General features: G+C 36.1%; 1 protein-coding gene across 5 annotated transcripts in view; it reads left to right on the forward strand.

Annotated features, from left to right (window-relative positions):
• Nucleotides 1-2,097: 2,097 nt before the first annotated feature.
• Nucleotides 2,098-19,478, forward strand: part of TFG (trafficking from ER to golgi regulator) — a 37,890-nt gene continuing 20,509 nt past the window's right edge. The window contains exons 1-5 of one of the 5 annotated variants that reach the window (XM_054577386.1): nucleotides 2,106-2,394; nucleotides 3,585-3,739; nucleotides 5,492-5,718; nucleotides 8,603-8,686; nucleotides 17,433-17,579. In XM_054577386.1, coding sequence (XP_054433361.1) covers nucleotides 5,535-5,718; nucleotides 8,603-8,686; nucleotides 17,433-17,579 — 415 coding nt within the window. In that variant the 5' untranslated portion in view covers nucleotides 2,106-2,394; nucleotides 3,585-3,739; nucleotides 5,492-5,534. Of the gene's footprint in view, nucleotides 2,395-3,584; nucleotides 3,740-5,491; nucleotides 5,719-8,602; nucleotides 8,687-17,432; nucleotides 17,580-19,478 lie in introns of all 5 variants that reach the window. The other 4 variants (XM_054577389.1, XM_054577387.1, XM_054577388.1 and 1 more) reach the window with 4 other exon arrangements.

Raw genomic sequence — 19,478 nt, forward strand, 5'->3', positions numbered from 1 at the left:
GTTCTAATCCTTGGATTGTGTGGTGAATTCTAGCTGCCCATCGTGCTCTTCAATTAATTTAAACAATGAGATTGTTATGTAAATCAAGAACCTGAAAGGTTCCTGAAGTCTTGCTGAGAATTTAATATTTAGCTGAAATGAAAATAGGAAGGATATGGTTTTGGTAATTAAGGTGTGTATAAGCTAAAGGGGACAATTTGACAAACTCAGATGATAATTTTGTGTGCTTCTCTATACATGCTCATATATGACATATAAATAAAGCCAAATGTCCTCATTTCATGTCCAAAGACAATATTGTAAGGCTGCATCCAGCGGGATAGCAGGAGGCAAAATCTTTTGTAGTTCTTTATTAAAAAATTTAAAATGTTTATTTATGGAGAATACTGGAGACATGCTTTAATGCTGCATAATGTTGCATAATGTTCTTGTCTCCTGTTATCTGAGCCTCTGATCTGGCTTCCAATTAATGCTTCACTCTCTCATTTATCACTTCTTACCTCAGGCAGCTCCTGCTGCTGCTTTGACCTGAAGATTCATCACTACCCCATCTCTCAATTTGAACAGTGCTGGCTAGGAACAGGTTTTAACATTAAACAAGGCTTCACTAATTGTTTGGGGATGAAGCATGAGGGAATTATAACATAAATTCCAGCTGCTTTCAGAGTCCACAAACCCCAGCCTCACCACAAGCCCACCTTATGGGTGCCTATCTTCCTAGCTTTCTGCTGGCCCCAGTGTAACAGGGATCAGTTTATTTCTTCTCAATGGCAGCATTCTTGAGTGAATGCCCCCTTCCTGGAAGCCTAGAGAGAATAAATTCTTTCCCCTTATTCCAGGAGAAGGTTCATCCTCTTAATCTCCTGCCCTAGGACCTGACCTCTTTATAGGAAGATTGAGAGTGATAGTATTCACTTACTGAGAGGAATATTTTACCTTTACTCACATTTGAGTGTTTTTATCCAATCTAAAACAATTTCAAAGACATAATACTATTATTAGACTGCAGTCCATTTGCCCAAATCTGGGTTACTTAGTTCTACATAACAAGCAAAGAACTATTTTTGGAGATGGTCAAGAACTTTTTCATTCCTTCTATAAAATTCTGCTACCCAATCCCTGCAAGCAATTAATTGCTCAAAGAGCAATATACACGGTTGGAAAACACAATTTAGAGACAAAAAGCATTCTAAGCTCACATTATTTCACCTTCAAACATACTCATATTTTCTCAGAGATTGACTGCAAAAAAAAACCCATACTATTTAGAGTACTAAAAGGACATGATTTATCACCTTGAATTCACTTTACCCAAGGTCTTTCTATTTGGTGAACAACTGGGGACCAGATGAATTCAAATTGCTCATTGGTCAGTCTCTGTCTGAAAAGGTAAACTTGCTTGTAACTTTTAAAATAGCACTCACTCATCTCCAAATTTCACGACTCCCACCCCAATGTAGGGCTCAGTCTGAGCCAGGGCACTTCTTACACAAATACGTGTATTCACAATAACTGCTTTAGATAAGAGAGGGAAAGACTATGTAATGCACAAACGCCTTTTCCAAAAAGGCTTCTGTAATCCTTAATCAGCCTTAATTTCCCAACCTTTATCCTTTACACATTCACAGGTTTGTCCTGTCTCATAAACGCTATTGGAAACTCCTTGCTCACAAACTGATTCATCCACATTCCCAGCACAGTACTTGGCAAAGCGTGGGCGCCCAAAAATGAATGAATGAGTTTGTACAATAGAGGCGGGAAAATGTTAGATTTTGCGAGATACGACGAGGATAACTACAATGGTCACAAAACAACAAAACGTAATCTTGGGCAAATGCCCATTTTCAACCGGCTCTCAAAAAGATTCCAGAACACCACACTCTTCGCCCCGCCCACGGGTGTTAGACGAGAATTACTGTACAAGCTGTCAACGAAACCGGAAGTGCTCGGTCAGGCCCCGCGCATGCGTACATCCATTCAGTTCGAACTTCCTATTCCCGGGGATCCAGTGAGAAAGCAGAGACTCGAGCTCACGCAGGCCCGAACCTCGGCAGTCCCTCGCCGCTGCCGCTGCGCAAGCGTTCTGGGTTGGCCTGCTGGCGGTGAGGCGGAGCGAAAGGACTTTTTTTTTTCCTTGCTCCCGCCCCTCTTCTTCCCCTACCTGCCACGTACTGGTCCTGAGCTCTCGCTAGGCTTGGTGGGTCCGTGCGATTGGCCGGGGCTCGCGCGAGCCTACGAGCGAGGTGCAGTAGTTACGGAGGGCCGCCGAGTGGGCCGTGACCGCAGCTGCCCCAGAGGCCCCAGAGGCCCCAGAGTCCCCAGAGTCCGGAGGCTCTGAGCCGGTCCAGTCAGCGGAGACCCGCGGAGAGGCGGCAGCGCGTCCGCGGCAAGCCGGTACGGCTGGTGGAGGCGGGGGCGCGGCCGGTCTTGAGGATTAGGCGAGCAGGAGACGAAGAAGCGCCGAGAGGGTCGCATTCGAACCCTTGGGCGCCGGGCGGGTGGGGCCGGAGGGGCTTTGAGTTGGGGCAGAAGGCCGAGAGGGGAGAGGCCGGGTGGGGCCTGGCGTGGGGGAGGGGAGGCCGCGGTGGTGGCCGGGGGGAGGGGTCCACGGTGGTTGGGAGGCGGGTCTCAAGGGTGTTTAGGCCAGCAAGTGCTGTCGCGATTTTTCTGTTTGGCTCTCGGGGTCGGACTGCCCGAAGGATAGGAGAGGTAATTTGGAAGGCCTGTGGTGGTAGGGCGCTTAACCGCCAGAGGGGCTTGAAGGGTGAGAAGGGTGGGAATAAGTTGATTGGGGTCTTGTAAGAGAAACCTGTTTTCTCGGCTATGTTAGCGCTTAGTCAAGCGCCGTTTGAAGACCCATTCCAGTTTAGTAGTGAGGATGATAGCTAACTTTTAAGAGTGTACTTTGATACGCACTGTACAAAGTATTTTAGATGCATGATCCAAATTTAGATATTCCCATTTTTGCAGATGATGAAAATGAGGCTTCCAGAAATACTTGGCGTAAGGTCAAATGGCTGGTAGGGGGAATATTTACCATCTTGCCACAGCCTCTGGTCAATCAGAATTGGAGGCTCCGTGGATTCTTTGGAATAATCAGGGTTGATTTTGCTTAGAATTTCTTAAGGAAAATTGCTACCCTCTGGACGGGCCTAACCACGCCCCTCTGAATTTGAGCAGGGCCCTTTCCAAAGGTTAGTGGAGTTGGAGGCTTGGCCACAGAACCTAGATCCCTGGTTCAAGAGGCATTCTTATGTGTCCTTGGGCATGTCACTTTATTCTCTAGTGCTGAAAACAGTGTTCCTGTTGGAAAGGTTGCGTAAGTTAGTGGCTGTGTCATTTCTGGACTTCAGAGGGAGTAGGACTAAGACAAGTAGAAGAAAATGCTGTAAGGATCTCACCAACAGTCCTGGCCAGTAGTAGTTCATACCAGTCTATATTGTGGCTGAAGTTAGAGAGAAAGAGGTGTTACTAAATTATACTGTCACATTTAAAAAAAAAAAAGAAAAGGTGGGGATAGGATTTCTCCTGGAAGGGAAAATTGTATAGTACCCTGAGTTTTGTGGTCTTTGTGTATGCCTAAGGAGATGACTGCACTAACGGGACAAACTTTGGAAAGAAGCCCTGGTACCTGGCCCTGGGGAGTTTACAGTCCATAGGAAACACCAAGGAATACGTGAATTTGCAGGCAAACATGGCAGATACAAAGTGGAGGAGACTAATGTTTTCAGATCCATTGGTGAGCAAGAATCCTCCACAATCAAAAGGACATGCATACTATCAATAATATCTGATGCTAGAAGTTCTTTTAATTAAGAGTATGTTTGTTTTCACTTCTAGTTATATAAAGAGGGTACATTGTGAAGATCTAATTTAGGAGCTGACCTGATGATACAGCTTTCTTCTCCCAATTACTTTATCAAAACTTAATATTATTTCTCATCAATTTTTTTGTTCAGGGAACCAAAAACAAGTCCATATCTACTATATGTCAGGTTCTATTCTAGGTGCTGCTGAGAGTAGATAGTACCATCTTGCTGAAGTTAAGCGCTGATCCTTAACTACATTATTATGGATTTCCATGACCTGTAGGTAGTAGAAAATAACATTGTTTTTCTGAAGTTCTTTATTACTCTTAGGCCACAGGGCAAACAAATCTTAACCATCTTGTTGAAGTAATCATACTTCAGAGCTTGTCACATAATGTGTATTCCAGCAAATTTTTCCTGAATGAAGAGGTCAGGTTTGGCTAACAGGTGAAGAGGTTGTAGAGATTTCAGTTAATCATGAGAAGTCCATTGCAAGAGTTTGCAAATAAAGAACTAGCTGGATTCTTATTTTACATTATGATAAACACAGCATCCAGATCATGGAACACAATCCACTCTTGTTATGAATGGACCTTAAGAGTGTTTGATTCAGTATTTAATGTCTCATTTTAAGATGGGGCATTAAAGATTTGTTAATAAAATATAACCTGTTCAAAGGATGGTGAGACATTCATTTAAGGAACAGTTGCAAGGGCATGGGGCATTTATATAATATTCATTAAATGAATTAGGATTCATGAATACTTCAAGTATTTTAAGGGTTGAGATGTGTTGGGCAGGTGGGGTGCTTTCTACACACACACACATACACACACACGCACACAAACACACAAAATTGTAGAGAACTATGGGAAATCAAGTATGATGTTAATGATATAACAGATTTAAGAGGAGAAAACAGAAAGCTGCCAATAGTAAAGTATGAGATTGAAACCAGAGCATAGCCAATAGGACATTATAGAATACTTTAAACATTCTGAGAGATCATTTGCTTGGGGCAGGAAGAGGAAGGAATTGATGCTAGGGAAATGTTTAGTGGTTGTAGGTAATGTATTCAAGAATATCTTGGTCTTGAAAAGAAGAGACAGGCCTGGTATGTTGGGATTAGATAAAAGTGGTCAAAGGTAAAAAACAGGCAGACCAGTTTGCAATAATCCAGGCAAAAGTCTTTTGCAATAATCCAGGCAAAAGATGAGAGAGGTTTGGATCAAGCTGTTTAGAAGTGAAAACAGTAAAGTGATTAGATTCTAGAGATATTCTGAAGGTAGTGGCAACTAGGTTTTAAATTTGTTAGCAATTTGGTGAGTGTAAGTTGTAAGGAAAAGAGACGAATATGTGTATATCTTGAACAATTGGAGGGAAGGAATTGTCACTGACTGGAATGGTGAAGTTTTAGACTCGTTAAAATAGGAATCTAAGTGATAATGTCAGATAAGCAGTTAAAATGTGGGTGAAATGGTACTAGACATAAAACAATGAAACTTATTTTCTTATGCACATAATAAAATAAAGTTACATTCAGACCGTTTTAACATGAATATAGTAACATTGGAAGAGTGAATCTCTCTTGGTCAGAATTTCTTAGATTCTAATAATAGCTTTGCTTGTCAACTTTTAAGGTATGTTTTATAGCTGTTCAATTATCAAAACAATCTTATCAGTCTTTTTCTAGAGTTGTATATATCTAACATCCTGGAGTCCACCATGAATGGACAGTTGGACCTAAGTGGGAAGCTAATCATCAAAGCTCAACTTGGGGAAGATATTCGACGAATTCCCATTCATAATGAAGATATTACTTATGATGAATTAGTGCTAATGATGCAACGAGTTTTCAGAGGAAAACTTCTGAGTAATGATGAAGTTACAATAAAGTATAAAGATGAAGGTAAGAATGTTTCTAAAGTTAGTTTTTCAGAATGTAAATGTAATATATATTCTTTTGCTAATATTTCATTGAACTGTCTCAAAAAAGTTCCCTTTCATGGTAATTTGAGTGCCCACTTCTTTTACAATTTTTAATAGGATGTTTGTGTAGTTATTTTATAAGTTAAAAATAGCTAAAGGATATATTATTAGAAGGGGTTTTAAGAGATAGAACATTGTCACATATATTTTACAAGCATTTTTTCTCCCCTGTCTGTGGAATTCTGACTTTCTTTTTGCTTTCAAAACCAAACTTTTAATTATATTTCCTGAAGTGAAAGGGAAATCAGTAGGTATTGAATGAAAAAGGATTGCATGGTCAACTAAATATGGAAAAGCTTGTTTAAACAAAGACAGATGTGTTTCTTTATTGCAGGAATTTATGCTGATGTATACTGTCAGTTCATAACATGCAGTATTCTCAGACTCATTTGACCACAAAACTCTCTTTATGGATATGGGTTTTAACATAAATGTTTCACCAAACACAGTAGAATTGTAGTAGTAGACTACCTTTATTTCCTCTCCTTTAAACCTGTTCTCTTTGTTAACATCTCTACTGAAATTGTACTTTAGGTGGATACCAGTATCTTTTTCACTGCTGAATTTATTTCCAGTCTGTTTCACTTTGATTTCAGTACTCAGCATTGCTATCCATACCATCCTGTGCTAAATACTGTTACTCCTTAACATCTCTGACACTGTGCTGTCCCCATTTTCCTCTTCTCATTAATAGCTTCTTCTCTGTGTTTGTTGGTTTAAAGTAATGACAGCTGTTACAATAGAAGTTTTAAAATCTCAGTGGTTAACACTCAGGAAATCATTCAGAGACCCAGGTTGACAGCAGTTCTGTCTTCAGCACAGGCTTACAAGCTCACCTTTAGCAGTGGCATCTGGTAGGAAAATGGATTAAGGTAGACTGTAGAGGAACACATGGGCACTTGTACTCTGTGGGCCTTGAGGTGATGCATTTATAGCATTTCTGCTGACATCTCATCATCCAGTCCAGCGTGTCAGTGGGTTGAGAAATGTCTCTGGTTGGATAGCCGCTTTCTGATAACTCGCTCCGTGGAAGGTAAGTGTAAATCACTGATGAACAGCTAAACTGCAGGTGTAATTTTTCTTTATTTTTTATAATATATGCTCTAATGTTACTCAGAACTAATTTTTGAGGGTCACCCATGATCAGGAACAATAAAGGAAAACAATTTTCTTCCTGTTCTTTTCCCTAGTAATCTCATCTACCTACAATACACTGACTTTCACCTCTTTGACTTCCAAATATGGGTGTTATCAATTTAAATACCCTTTTTTGACTTTACAACTCAAATTTTACAGTTTTCACTTTACTTGAGATGCTTTGCTTTTACCTCAAACTTGGCATATCTTGAACTGTTTATCTGGCTTTCTCTTAGTTCCCTTATTTTTGTTCAGGTCAGAGTCAGCAAGCTTTTTCTTGAAAGGATCAGAAAAATATTTTAGCTTCGTGGGTCAGTCACATAAGCCCTCTGTCTCATCATCCGTTTTTGTTTTTTTTTTTTAAAAACCTTTTAAAAGTGTAGAACCATTTTTTAGTTTGCAGTCTGTAAACATAGGGATTTGTCCATTGGTTGCAGTTTGTGGACCCCTAGAACTTAGGGTGTCCTGATTATTGAAATTTTGTCCTCTTCATCTAGTTTCCACATAAATTTGTTTTTCATGGTATTTTTAAGTGTTTTGAATTGTACAGATTTGTGTTTATAACCTGTGTTCCGCTGGCTTAGGTAAACTTCTAATCATCAGAGATATTCTGTTTTTGTTGTGGAATTCAGAAAAGAAAAAGAGTAGTTACAGAAAGTTTCCTTCTTTTACATATATAGTATATTTTCTTTAAAATGTGTTTATGAGTAGAATCCCTGAAGTTGAACATTAGATGTGTTTGTTCCAAGAAATGGGTCGGGTTATAAAGAACTAAAAACAATTATAAAATTCTTTGTTATGGCTTTTATTGCCAAATCTGCCCAGTCAGTGTTAAAGTTGATGTAGCAGAGCAGGCTCTCAGCCTTGTGAGGACAGAACTCCCTACCCAGCCTGACTGGGTCTCTGAGATGCCCTTGGCCTGGTCCTGCCTGTGGCCGCGTTTCTGTCTTTGCTCTCTCTAGAGAACATTTATTTTCCCCTAGGCCTTTGAAAGTTTTGAAACAAGCAATTGATATGCTAATTATTGTATTCTTTATCCTTGGGATCTAGGGGATTTCAGAATCTGATGTATATGAATTTTTGGGGGGATGAGTTGATAATTTTCATCTTTAAATGATTAGTGACCTGAAAGACTTTAGTGTCTACTCATTCATTAGGGCAAGTCTGCAGACTTTTATTTTTTTGCAACACTAACTGTTATATTCAATATATGGCTTCCCTGCCACTTGTATCAATGGCATTTTACTGTACTTAGAATTAAAATTTGAATCTCGAGAGTCTTTATTATTTTAACTTTTGATAAATATATTTAAATTTTTGGGAATGGAAAGATATTAGCCTTTCCAGAACATTTAAAACCAGTGATTTGTGATATTGCTACCATGTATCTCCTGGTGACTGGTAAAAGATGACAGTGCATTAGTGTTAGCTATGTTTTGGCTCTTCTTAATGATAAATACCTTGTCATAAAAGTAATAAGCAAAGTTGACTTAATATTTTTTTGAAGAAATACATCCTTCCTAGATCCTTTACTGGTTGTCTAAGGTTTTTATGGGAGATTCTAATTATGCTATGCAATCTGGATTTTGGATTTTAATTTAATGTATATCCTAATTTACTACTGATGCAAATCTGAAACTTTTCTGTTTTTTTTTTTTTTTGTCCAGATGGAGATCTTATAACAATTTTTGATAGTTCTGACCTTTCCTTTGCAATTCAGTGTAGTAGAATACTGAAACTGACATTATTTGGTAAGTGGTAACCTTGCTAATAAATTTACTATTTTATTCATTGTTACTTTTATTAAAGACTTTCTAGCTTTTTTCCTGTTAAAGGTTCAGAATTAAATGACGTGTTTTCAGCTGTATCAGAATTTTTGAATTTAGCCTTAATTATATATGTAGTTATATATAATTATAATCATATATAGAAATTACATATATATAATTATAACCATATAGAAAATAGTCATATTTAAAATTACTTACCTGCTTGCTTACCCTAAATAGTAACCTGTGGGGTGCAGGCCACATCTGCCCTCTGTTACTTGCTTCATGGTTGCTGCCTGTTTCTCATGGCAGGCCCTGCTGCTAGATGCCTCTTCACTCTGTGCAGAAAAAGCAGGGAGCTAGGTGGGAGCTTACCTGAGAATCCAGCATCTCCTTATTGCTGTACCTCTTCAGCTTTTCATTGAATTGGTGGAGAGTGTTCCCTGCCTTCTGACAATGTGGAACTTGAACTCTGTGACTCTGGAAATGTTGAACTTGAACCTGAACCCTGAGGTTTTAGAAAGTAATGGTTAAAGAATCCCCTACTCCTTTGGGTTCCCGAAAGGTTTACAGCAAGGAACCACTTTCCCCATGTCATTTAGATATGACTCATGGATGCCTCCTTGTTTATGACAGGGTCAGACACAGACCCTTCAAAATCCCATTATATTTGCCTGTTATTTGATTTGCTGAGCTGATTGTACTCATTGACCAATGTGGACAAAATACCAGCTACTTTGACTTGACCAAACTTTCGTTAGTCTTCTCTCCATCCTCCAGGCCCCTAAATTTTGACCTACCCTCAACCTGGGCCAAGATACAGCCCCTTCTTATCTACCACTCCTGAAAATAGGCTGACTTGGGTGTAAAACATTCTCTGATTCGCAGTGTGATCACTGTCCCCTCCACACATTCATCCCACGTCCCCACAGCCAGTTTTCTAGCCTTTGTTCCCTGCTCTCAGTATAAGAAATGCCCAGCTGATCTTGGAAACAGTTGCAGGTAACTGTGGTCAGAGAGTTCCATTATGGCAGTAGTCACCCCCTCACCCCACTCGCACCATTGCGGTAGTCCTTTTATTCTTGGAATAATCTCTTACAATAAAATCTCTCTATGCCTTTAAAAAAAAAGTAATCTGTGCCACTTATATCAGTGTTTCCAGGATTGAAAATAATTCTAGTGTCAACCTTTACCTTTTTTTCTCAAAGAATATATAATTATTTTCTATAATGTAGTATGTTTTTATTTATTCTCAGGGCTTAACATATAGGCCTAATACTTCACACATTATTTTTTAAGTAGTACTAAAAATCAGAGGTAATTCTGATAAGAAACCAAATATAGGACTGCTTTTAATACTTTAGATTTTGTTTTCTTATAGATTGTAACATATTTGCAAGGCAGAACTCTTAAGGGACAGTAGAAATTATTACAGAGTTAAAAGTGATAATATGATTATGTAAACAATAAAATGTTGGCCATTTTTCCTAAATTTTTTGTTCTGTTCAGATTTAAAAGAAATTATGTGGCACTGAGCCCTATAGTTCCATGAAATACCACTATGATGAGTTGATTTAATTTGTATTTATTTTATTTCCATCTCAGAAGGGTGAATATGAATAAGACTTTAAAATGCTAGTAACAAAAACTATTTAGAACATTTTTAAGTGAAAGATTTTTTTTAAAGAATAATGAACCTAAATTACTTAACCACTCTCGGCCAGCTTCCAGCATATTAAATAAACTGAAAGCTGTCTTTCCAGAAACATAGAGGTATGGTCGGTAAATATTACAAATATGTTTTTTGAGTTATGTACCTGAGCTTAAGAAAGTAAAGGAGAAGTCCAGGGAATCAAAACAGATGGAATTAAAAAAGAAGGGCCTGAAGTACCAAAAGGTCAGACTTGGGGTACTTTTGGTGATGATAATGAAGATTTTAGTCTGCATAATCTGAGGGTTTGGCATTTGGTGCCTGTGTGTATAGGCCTTGGGTATTATACCCTCAGTGGGCTATACTCTCAAAAAGAATATTACAGAAGAAAAATATCTCTTTATTGATAACAGGAAAAGTCAAGGAAATGATACAGGAACTCATGTCCTGGCTGTCAGGGGTTCTTGCAGGCTCCCTTAAAGATTCATAACCATGTCCTTTGGTGGGTTGGGTTTAAATTTAAAATATCTGCCCAGTTTGGGAACGCTGAAGTCCAGATATTACCATAAAGCAACAGCGAGAAACAGCTGCAACAGTCTCTCTGGAATGGTATGTTCTTAATCCACTAAGCACGTAGGTTTTTCAGAGACAAAATCCTGTTGGTGAACTTAAGAGTTTAGAACTGGTAAGACACATGAAACAATCCATGTGAGGAAGAAACTGGATGCAATTAGTAAGATTAGACTTCTGAAAACTTTAATTAATAGAAGTGGTATCTATAAAATGTGTTAAAGCTATTAAGACATATAAGAAGAAATACGAATATAAGAACAAGGCACTATGAAAAAAGAATAAATTTTAAATAGAACTCAAGTTCCTATTTCCATTAAGACTAAAGAGATAATGGAACAGTGGAAATATAAAGGAAGTAATAGCTAAAGAATTTTTTAGAATTATATAAAATATATAAACCTTCTGATTTAGAAGGCACAGTGACTCTTGAGCAGGATATGTAAAAATAAATATCCATTGGACATTTGTCATGAAACTGAAAATATATAAGACAAAGAGATAATCTTAAAAGTAACCTAAGACAGTAAGACTGATCACCTACAAAGCAATTATACTGTTAGACTTCTTAGTAATAACAGGTGCTATAAGAAAGTAAAATAACTTCTTCAAACTGTTCAGAAACATAATAAATAGAAAAGTAGCATTCTATAGTTTGTTAAACTTCAGGAATAAGGGGAAATAATATTTTCAAAGACTGAAAACTTACAGCTCATAGACTCTTGTTAAAAGAATTTTTAGCTATGGTTTCAGAAAGGGAATTGAATCTAAAAGAATGGAGAAAGATGCAAGAAATTGTAATCAGATAAACTGGTTAACATTTGTAAATTTAATCACTGATTATAAAAATCACAGTTTTATGAATAAAAACAAGGTGGAACAAAAATACCTTGCGGGAATCATATGTAAGACAGGAGGGGATGATAGGAATTAAAATATTTTAACGAGTTGTATTGCTTGGGAAAAGGAGAGTAATTAACTTCAGATTTTTCTAAATTGAAGTATGCTTGTCTAAAATGTAAGAGTGATTATTTTAAGACTACAACTAGCCAATAGAGGGAGAAGAAACAAAAGATACTTGGTTCACTAGATAGTGAGGAAAGAGGAAAAGAGACATACAGAAAGTTTAATCAATAGAACAAAAATACTAATCACAATATACATGAACAGACTAAATGTACAAGTTAAAAGGTAGAACCACTTACTGGAATTAAAAATGCTGATTATAAGAGGCAGAGTGAAAGATTATGCACAGTTTGAAAGTAAAAAGCGAGAAACATATACTAAACAAACTCAAAGATAGTTGGTAAAATTAACAATAGACTCTAGGTGAAAACTTCATTAGTAATAATCACTTAACAATGATAAAAAGAACAAGTCATTGGAAATATATAATAGTTCTGAACACTCACACATCATAGTCCTCATTTTTTTCCTAAGGAAAAAATGACAGAAAAGGGAAAACAAATTCACAATCATGGGAAGGCTTTTAATATTCTTCTCTGATAGATTAGGTAGGCCCAAAATTAGTAAAGATAGAGAAAATTTGAACAAAACAGATACAAAGTTGATCTTGTATATCTGTCAGGAAGGGATACAGATTTTTTTAGTATATATGGATATTAAAGTTGACCGTATACTGGATTTTTCAACAGATCTAATAAAATGTCAGAGCTGTGCTAGAGATCATATTCTCTGGCCTCATTAGAAACCACTGGACAAAAAGATAACCCTATTTCCATACTTTTAAAGATAAAAATACGCTTTTAAAGTAAGAGAAGAAATCATAGGAATTAGAAATAAGTGATGACATCTACATAACAAGTCTATAGAGTATGCTGAAGCTAACTTGAAGGGATCTTTATAGCCTTAAAAACAAAAGGGCAAAGTAAGCCCAAATAACTTGGAAGAAAATAGTAAAGATCAGAAATGACCTAGAAGTCAGGGTATTGATAGCATCAACACTTTTGAAAAGATAAAATTAGCAAATCTCTATTAAGATTAGTAAAGGAAAAAGAAGGCAAAAATAAGCAATATTAGAGATTAAAAAGGCATAACTATAAAATACAGCAGAACTTTAAAAAATATATTATGACTACTATGAATAACTTTCAATTTGGAAACTCAGATGACTTAGACAATTTCTTAGGTGAATTTAATATATAAGTGTTTCAAAAGTAGTACATTTGATTGTTGCAGTTAACATTGAAATCAAACCAATTATTCTACCTAATATTTAAGCAACAGTTGATCCCAAATTATACAAATTATTCTAGAGAAGAGACAAAAGGGGAATATGCAGTCTCATTTTATGAGGTTAATATAACTTTGATATGAAAAACACCTAAGGAAAATGCAAACTAGTCTCACATAAATATAGATACAAAGTACTAAATGATAATAAATTCAGCAGTGAATATTTAAATATATCATTGCCAAGACTGTTCATCATAGGAGAGTACAAGATTGGTTTAAGTAAGAAAATCTCTTAATACCACTTCCCATGTAACAGGTTAAAGGGAAAAACTGAACCATCTTGTCTGAAAGAAAGCATTTCTACCTCCATCATTCAAAAAGTTACAGCAAAATAGAAATACAAGGGAAGTCTTTAACCTTATGTTGGGCAACTATCACAAAGAACAATTGCTATATACCCTAATATGAAAGGATCATAAAGTATAACTGAAATACTAATTATAACAGAAAGATAACTCTAATGATTGTTATAGAAAAAATATAAAATTTTAACTTAAAACATGAAGCAGGGGAGAAAGTTTTAGGGACAGGAAGGGAGATTTAATTACTGCTGTATTGTTTTATTAATGATGAGGAGCAAAGATGGGAGCATGTTAAGATTAATAAGTATATGTATTTAATGTGTTTATCTTTTTATGTGCTTGAAATAAGTTATTAAAGTCATAAAATTATACTCACGCTAATAAAAATAATGTAGTTGTGGAATAAGAAATTTAAACGTTTAATTGGGTATTATATAACACATGGTGTTCCGAAAACTACTGAGCAGATGACTTTAGATCATAGGCCATATTAGGGATATACAAGGTCTGTCCAGAAAAAGTCCAGTCATTGTAAATATAATGGAAACTGTTTGGGTGACATTGATGTAACCTGGCAGCCAAGGAGAGTGGAGTGGAACGTACATATGTGAATAATGAGGACTTCACTGTATTAGTAGGAGTGGTAGACCTCATTGAATGAGCATGAGTACTGTGTGACTGTCCCATTCAAAATGACTGAGCAAGTAGAGCGTCGAATTTGCATCAAATTTGCGTTAAGCTTGAACATTTCTCTGTGGAAACTATTCAGATGATTCAGAAGGCTGCAGCCATGGGCAACTGGTGATTGGCAGTTTCATTATGACAGCGTACCTGCTAATGTATCACATTTGTGCATAGTTTTTTGGTGAAACATCAAATTATCCAGCTGACTCAGGCGTCCCTACAGCCCGGATTTGGCACCGTGCTACTGCTGGCTTTTCTCAGAACTTACAGGGGGTGGGAATCGAGGTGAGGGGGTGGAGAGACTGAGCAAAAAGAAAAAGGACTCATGGACATGGACAACAGTGTGGTGAGTGCTGAGGGGAGGGGACTAAATGGTAATAGTTAATAGGCTGTCACTCAGTCCGCTGAACCACACCAGCCAGGGCAGTAATGGAAAAAGATACGTAAAGATTAAATTAAAAAATAATGAAATGAGCATAGGAGAGTCAACCAAAAAAAAAAAAAGTAAAATCACTTCTGAAAGGGAAGGGATTTCAGACCATTGATGAGATTAGGAAAATACAATGGGGCAGCTGATAGCAATTGGGAAAACTGTGTGAGGACCCAAGGTACCCACTTTGAATAGGACTGAGGTGTCATTGCCCTGTGTACATTTTTTCTTGTGTCTGGTATCTTCAATAAATGTCTCTTATTTTGCATATTAAATAGCTTGATACCTGTGGACAGACCTCGTATATGCTGGGTTCTTAAAAGTTCTGGTAAGATAGATAAATGTGCTTCAGCCAGAGATCACCGGTACCATAGCCATAGTTGAACAAAGGGTGTATTTTGCATTAATTTTATATGTATAGTCTTAAATTTCAAAAGGACAAAGTAAGCCCAAATAACTTAGAAAGAAGAAAATAGTAAAGAATAGAGATGAACTAAAGTCAGGGAATTGACTTAGCAAACCTCTATTAAGATAAGGAAAAAAAGCACAAATAATCAATGTTAGAAATGAAAAGGGGCATAACTACAAATACTTTGCAGTGAAGGAGAATGAACGCCATGGAAAACAATGGGCTGTCTCAGTAAAAGTGTGTTAGGATTTTACACAGGTCTTGGGCTTGTATTAGGTGAGGTTCAAGGAAGTGGGGCTTTGCTCTAGATTGGATGCTATAAGGAAGTGGTCGGGGCAGTCCTGTGATTGGACATTTTACTAAATCTTAACCAGAAGGGTGGAGGAATGAATTGAGGCTACAGTTAAAATTGTTAAAATAGCAGCAGTCACTCAGATTAGCCAGGGATGTTTGGTCATTTTTGTGGTTTGGTCAGTGTTCTTGTTTTTGTCTGAGTTTTCACATGATTTATGGAGTAACTTTGTTTTTGTCTTAATCACGGTAACAGAGTGATCTATTCTGATTGTTGGTGTTCTTTGAAATTGTTCATTTTCAGCAAGAAAATACCACAGCCTACCTGGGAGTGCCAGGCCAACCTCTAGCAACACTTAAGGCCTGTCTTAATTACAGTACCAGGCCAGTTCCTGGCTGCTTTTCCCTTTTTCAGATAATAGAAAAAAACAAGTAATACACAGTAAAAGCCAATAATTAATTGATATAGGTAGGAGATGATTTTGAATTTCCTCATAACTATTTAGGGTATGTGTAAAATACTGGTGGGTTGTGTTCTAAAAGCTTATATTAGTGGTTTGATGTTTGAAATATATTTAACAGATTCTCCCTGAACTTTTTATTTTCAAATAAATTTCCTTTTCTAATAATATACCATAGGAATTTGTATATATGTGTACTGGCAATGCATAAAAGCATTTTAGTGTAATTTTTGGAATCCTATCTTGAGGTTTACATTCAGAGCCTTGTGCCACCTTTTTTTTTTTTTTCAATAACCTCAGTGGTGACAGTCTCTGTGGTTGGTGGAAGGATCCTTTTTTTTTTTTTAAGTCAGCTGCAAGTTATTTGGAGAAAATGGGTAATTAAATGAAGTAACATTGCCTTCCTTAAAAAAAAAGCAATGATTATTGAATAATCTTGATTTTTTTGTTGCTTACATACTGTTTTTGGAAGTACAGCTGGCTTGAACAATGCCATGATTAGCGGCATTAAACCTCCATGCAATCAAAAATCTGGCATATAACTTTTGACTCCCCAGAACTTTTATTAATAGCCTACTGTTGACTAGAAGCCTCACAATTAACACAAATGGGTGATTAACAGGTTTTGTATATTATACATATTATATAATGTATTCTTAAAGTAATGTAGAAAAAGAAAATGTTAAGGAAATCATAAAGAGAAAAAATATATTGTATTTATTAGAAAAAATCAATATATAACTGACCTATGTATTTCAGACTTGTGTTGTTCAAGGGTCCATTGTCACTACATTTAAGGTCAGTGGTGGTATGGATTCATGAATTCTGCATATTTTTGTTTTATTTATTTTGCACAATTATCATTTTTATTCAACTTTATCTTGAAGTACTAGAAAATGTCATATGATAAGTAAAAGCACCAAGAGACTTCAGTATTTCAAAGACAAAAGAGTAATTGGTTACAAATGATATGGTTATCTTTCTAACATTCCAAGAGTTATCTGAAAACAATTATTTTTTTATCTTAATATTTTTTTTTTCATTTTTTTATTGTTCAAGTACAGTTGTCTCCATTTTCCTGCCACCACTTTCCCCTGCCCCACCCACCCCCACCTCCCACCCTCAGTCCTTCTCCTGCATATTTTTGTTTTAATAGGTTACTTTTTATGTCAGTTATATTAGGTAGCTTTTTCTTTCTTTTTTTTTTTTTTTTTTTAAGGTCAAAAGTAGGCAAGAGGGATAACAGACCTGTTATGTACTTTTTAAAATTTATGTATACAATATGGGTTTATTATTTCAAGAATATAATAGAATAAGGTGAAATAGAATGAGCTTTTGAAAGATACGTAATTCCTATTAAATTATATTAAAGTTTTGTATAGATTTTAATTTATTTAACTGTAGTCGAATTCTTCTAATAAACCTTTTAAACAGTATGGTCTGAGCCATAAATCTGGCAGCAGCAAAGACTGATGAGTATTTATTTTTTCCAAAAAGTAAATTATCAGCAACAAAGAATTCTTTCCTTCAAGTTACTGTTTAAATGACATGTATAGGTATCTTGCTTGATTTTTTTTCACTTTTTAAAGAAACAATATTTATATTATTGCATATTATTTTATTGATACTTATTCAAAAGCATTTCCTAATTTTAAGCAAATTCTTTTATTCCAGTTAATGGCCAACCAAGACCGCTTGAATCAAGTCAGGTGAAGTATCTCCGTCGAGAACTCATAGAACTTCGAAATAAAGTGAATCGCTTATTGGATAGTTTGGAACCACCTGGAGAACCGGGACCTTCCACCAATATTCCTGAAAATGGTAGACTGTGAATCCATGTTTTTCTGATTTATTCTTAGTTTTTTTTTTTAAACTCTTCAGTAGGAAGAGGATGGCACTCTCATTGTCATACCTTCTTGTTCTTGGCTCTTTGTGCTAACATTCCAATGTGTAATCCCAAACCTGGAGGTTCATCAGGGTTCCCTGGAGATTTTATTATACCAGTTCCGAGATCTTATCATAGGCCTCCTGGAGGGCAGGGCCCAGGAATGACATTTTTAAATGCTTCATGGGTGATTGTTTTACAATTAGCCTTAGATTCCTATTTTTGTGACATAGGTAATTAATGAACCTTAGGAATTGAAATCATTTCATTTCAGGTGGTATGTGAAGTAGTTTCAAGAAAAAAATAGTTCTAAGTTGGTATATTCAAATGATGTATTGTAAAGATTATCTTAAACACAATTTTTCATAATTATAATATGCAAAGAAAAATGTATTTTTTTCCATTTTACAGATGACATGTACTATTTATATTAAGATGAAGCAAGATTTATCAGTAAATTTTGAACTGACATAATTTTGGGACCAAATACATTTAAAAAATAAAGTGAAATTAAATATGTATTATGAATTAAAAATATATTCTTAAATCTGCTTTCCTCAACCTCTGATATTTTTAGATGCTGCACTTAAAAAATAAAGTTTTTGGAAAAAATTTTTGTGTTTGCTTGTAAGTTTTAAATGCTTAAAACTGTTACTGAGTCTGGATATTTGCTTAATAGAAAATGATTTTGTGGAGAAGTGGCATTGTGTAATCCCTTGCAACATTTAGGTTCTGAGATAGTTATTTGACCGCATTTAAAATTTGGAGTTTAGTTTCCTTTCTTTAGTTATAGTTTAAATAAAGATGCATTTTTCATAGCTTCCCTTTTCTTCTCTTTCTCCAGCCACATGGAACTGTGTTACTGGTGGTGCTCAATAAGTATTTGGTGATTCATTAGTAATTCCTAGTTCTCCCTCTATAATTCGGAACATACTGGAGATTTGCTGAAATACTATAATGAGATTTTTCTGGCCTCTATGATTTTTATATTTCAGGTCAAAGCAAATTGCCTTTTTTGACCCTTGTCTCTCCAAACAGAAAGTTCCAAATTAGGTCAAGGATCTGAACCTTGTCCTAATTTTCCCAGAAGAATTCATAGATACTGACACATAGATGCTGAAACATTTGCATATAATTTCATGGGGTGTAAACATCTGTAGAATAATTTGAAACTTAGATAAAAATTCACAAGTACAGTCAGTACTATGCAGAAATGACCGACAGTAGCCTATATTCTGTTCAAAGGAATAGAATTATAAGTATTTTTGGTTTTGGTGAAGTATCCTTTTTGTTCTCACTTATTTCTTGCCATTATATTGACTGCTTTTCTTTATGAGTTTTTTATTTCCATGTTTTCATGTTTGCTTCTTACCTATGTGCTGTATTAGTGGTGGTTGTAATTTATTTTTTGCTCCCTCTCTTGTATTTAGTAAGATCACTTACCTCTTGACCGTCTGCCTTGTATGAAATTCCTAAGCTTGTAAGCTCTTAAAACATATCCTGATTTAATAATCTTCCTAGGGAAAATGGCATAAAATAAGCCAAAGAAGCTACATCAGAAATTGAAAGTCTGGATCTCAAAACTGTCGGTCATCTGTCATCCTTTTTAGAATCATGTGGCTTGCTCTAAACCAGAAATGTGCAGCTACCTATGTTTTTCAGTGCTCTACCTCTATAGTGGTTCTTGGATGCTTCTTTCCTCTGTGAGAAAGATAATGTGTAGGCTACCTTAGATACTGGATTGACCTGTTGCAGTAGCTCTAGCAGTTAATGGAGCAACTAGTAGGTGGGTGGACATATATTGTCTTTTCTGATGGATTTAGTTTGCAGTTAGT

Source organism: Pteronotus mesoamericanus, unplaced genomic scaffold, assembly GCF_021234165.1.
Source record: "Pteronotus mesoamericanus isolate MK-2021 breed Mesoamerican mustached bat unplaced genomic scaffold, CSHL_Meso_final contig_42, whole genome shotgun sequence".
In the NCBI taxonomy this organism is placed as follows: Eukaryota; Metazoa; Chordata; class Mammalia; order Chiroptera; family Mormoopidae; genus Pteronotus; species Pteronotus mesoamericanus.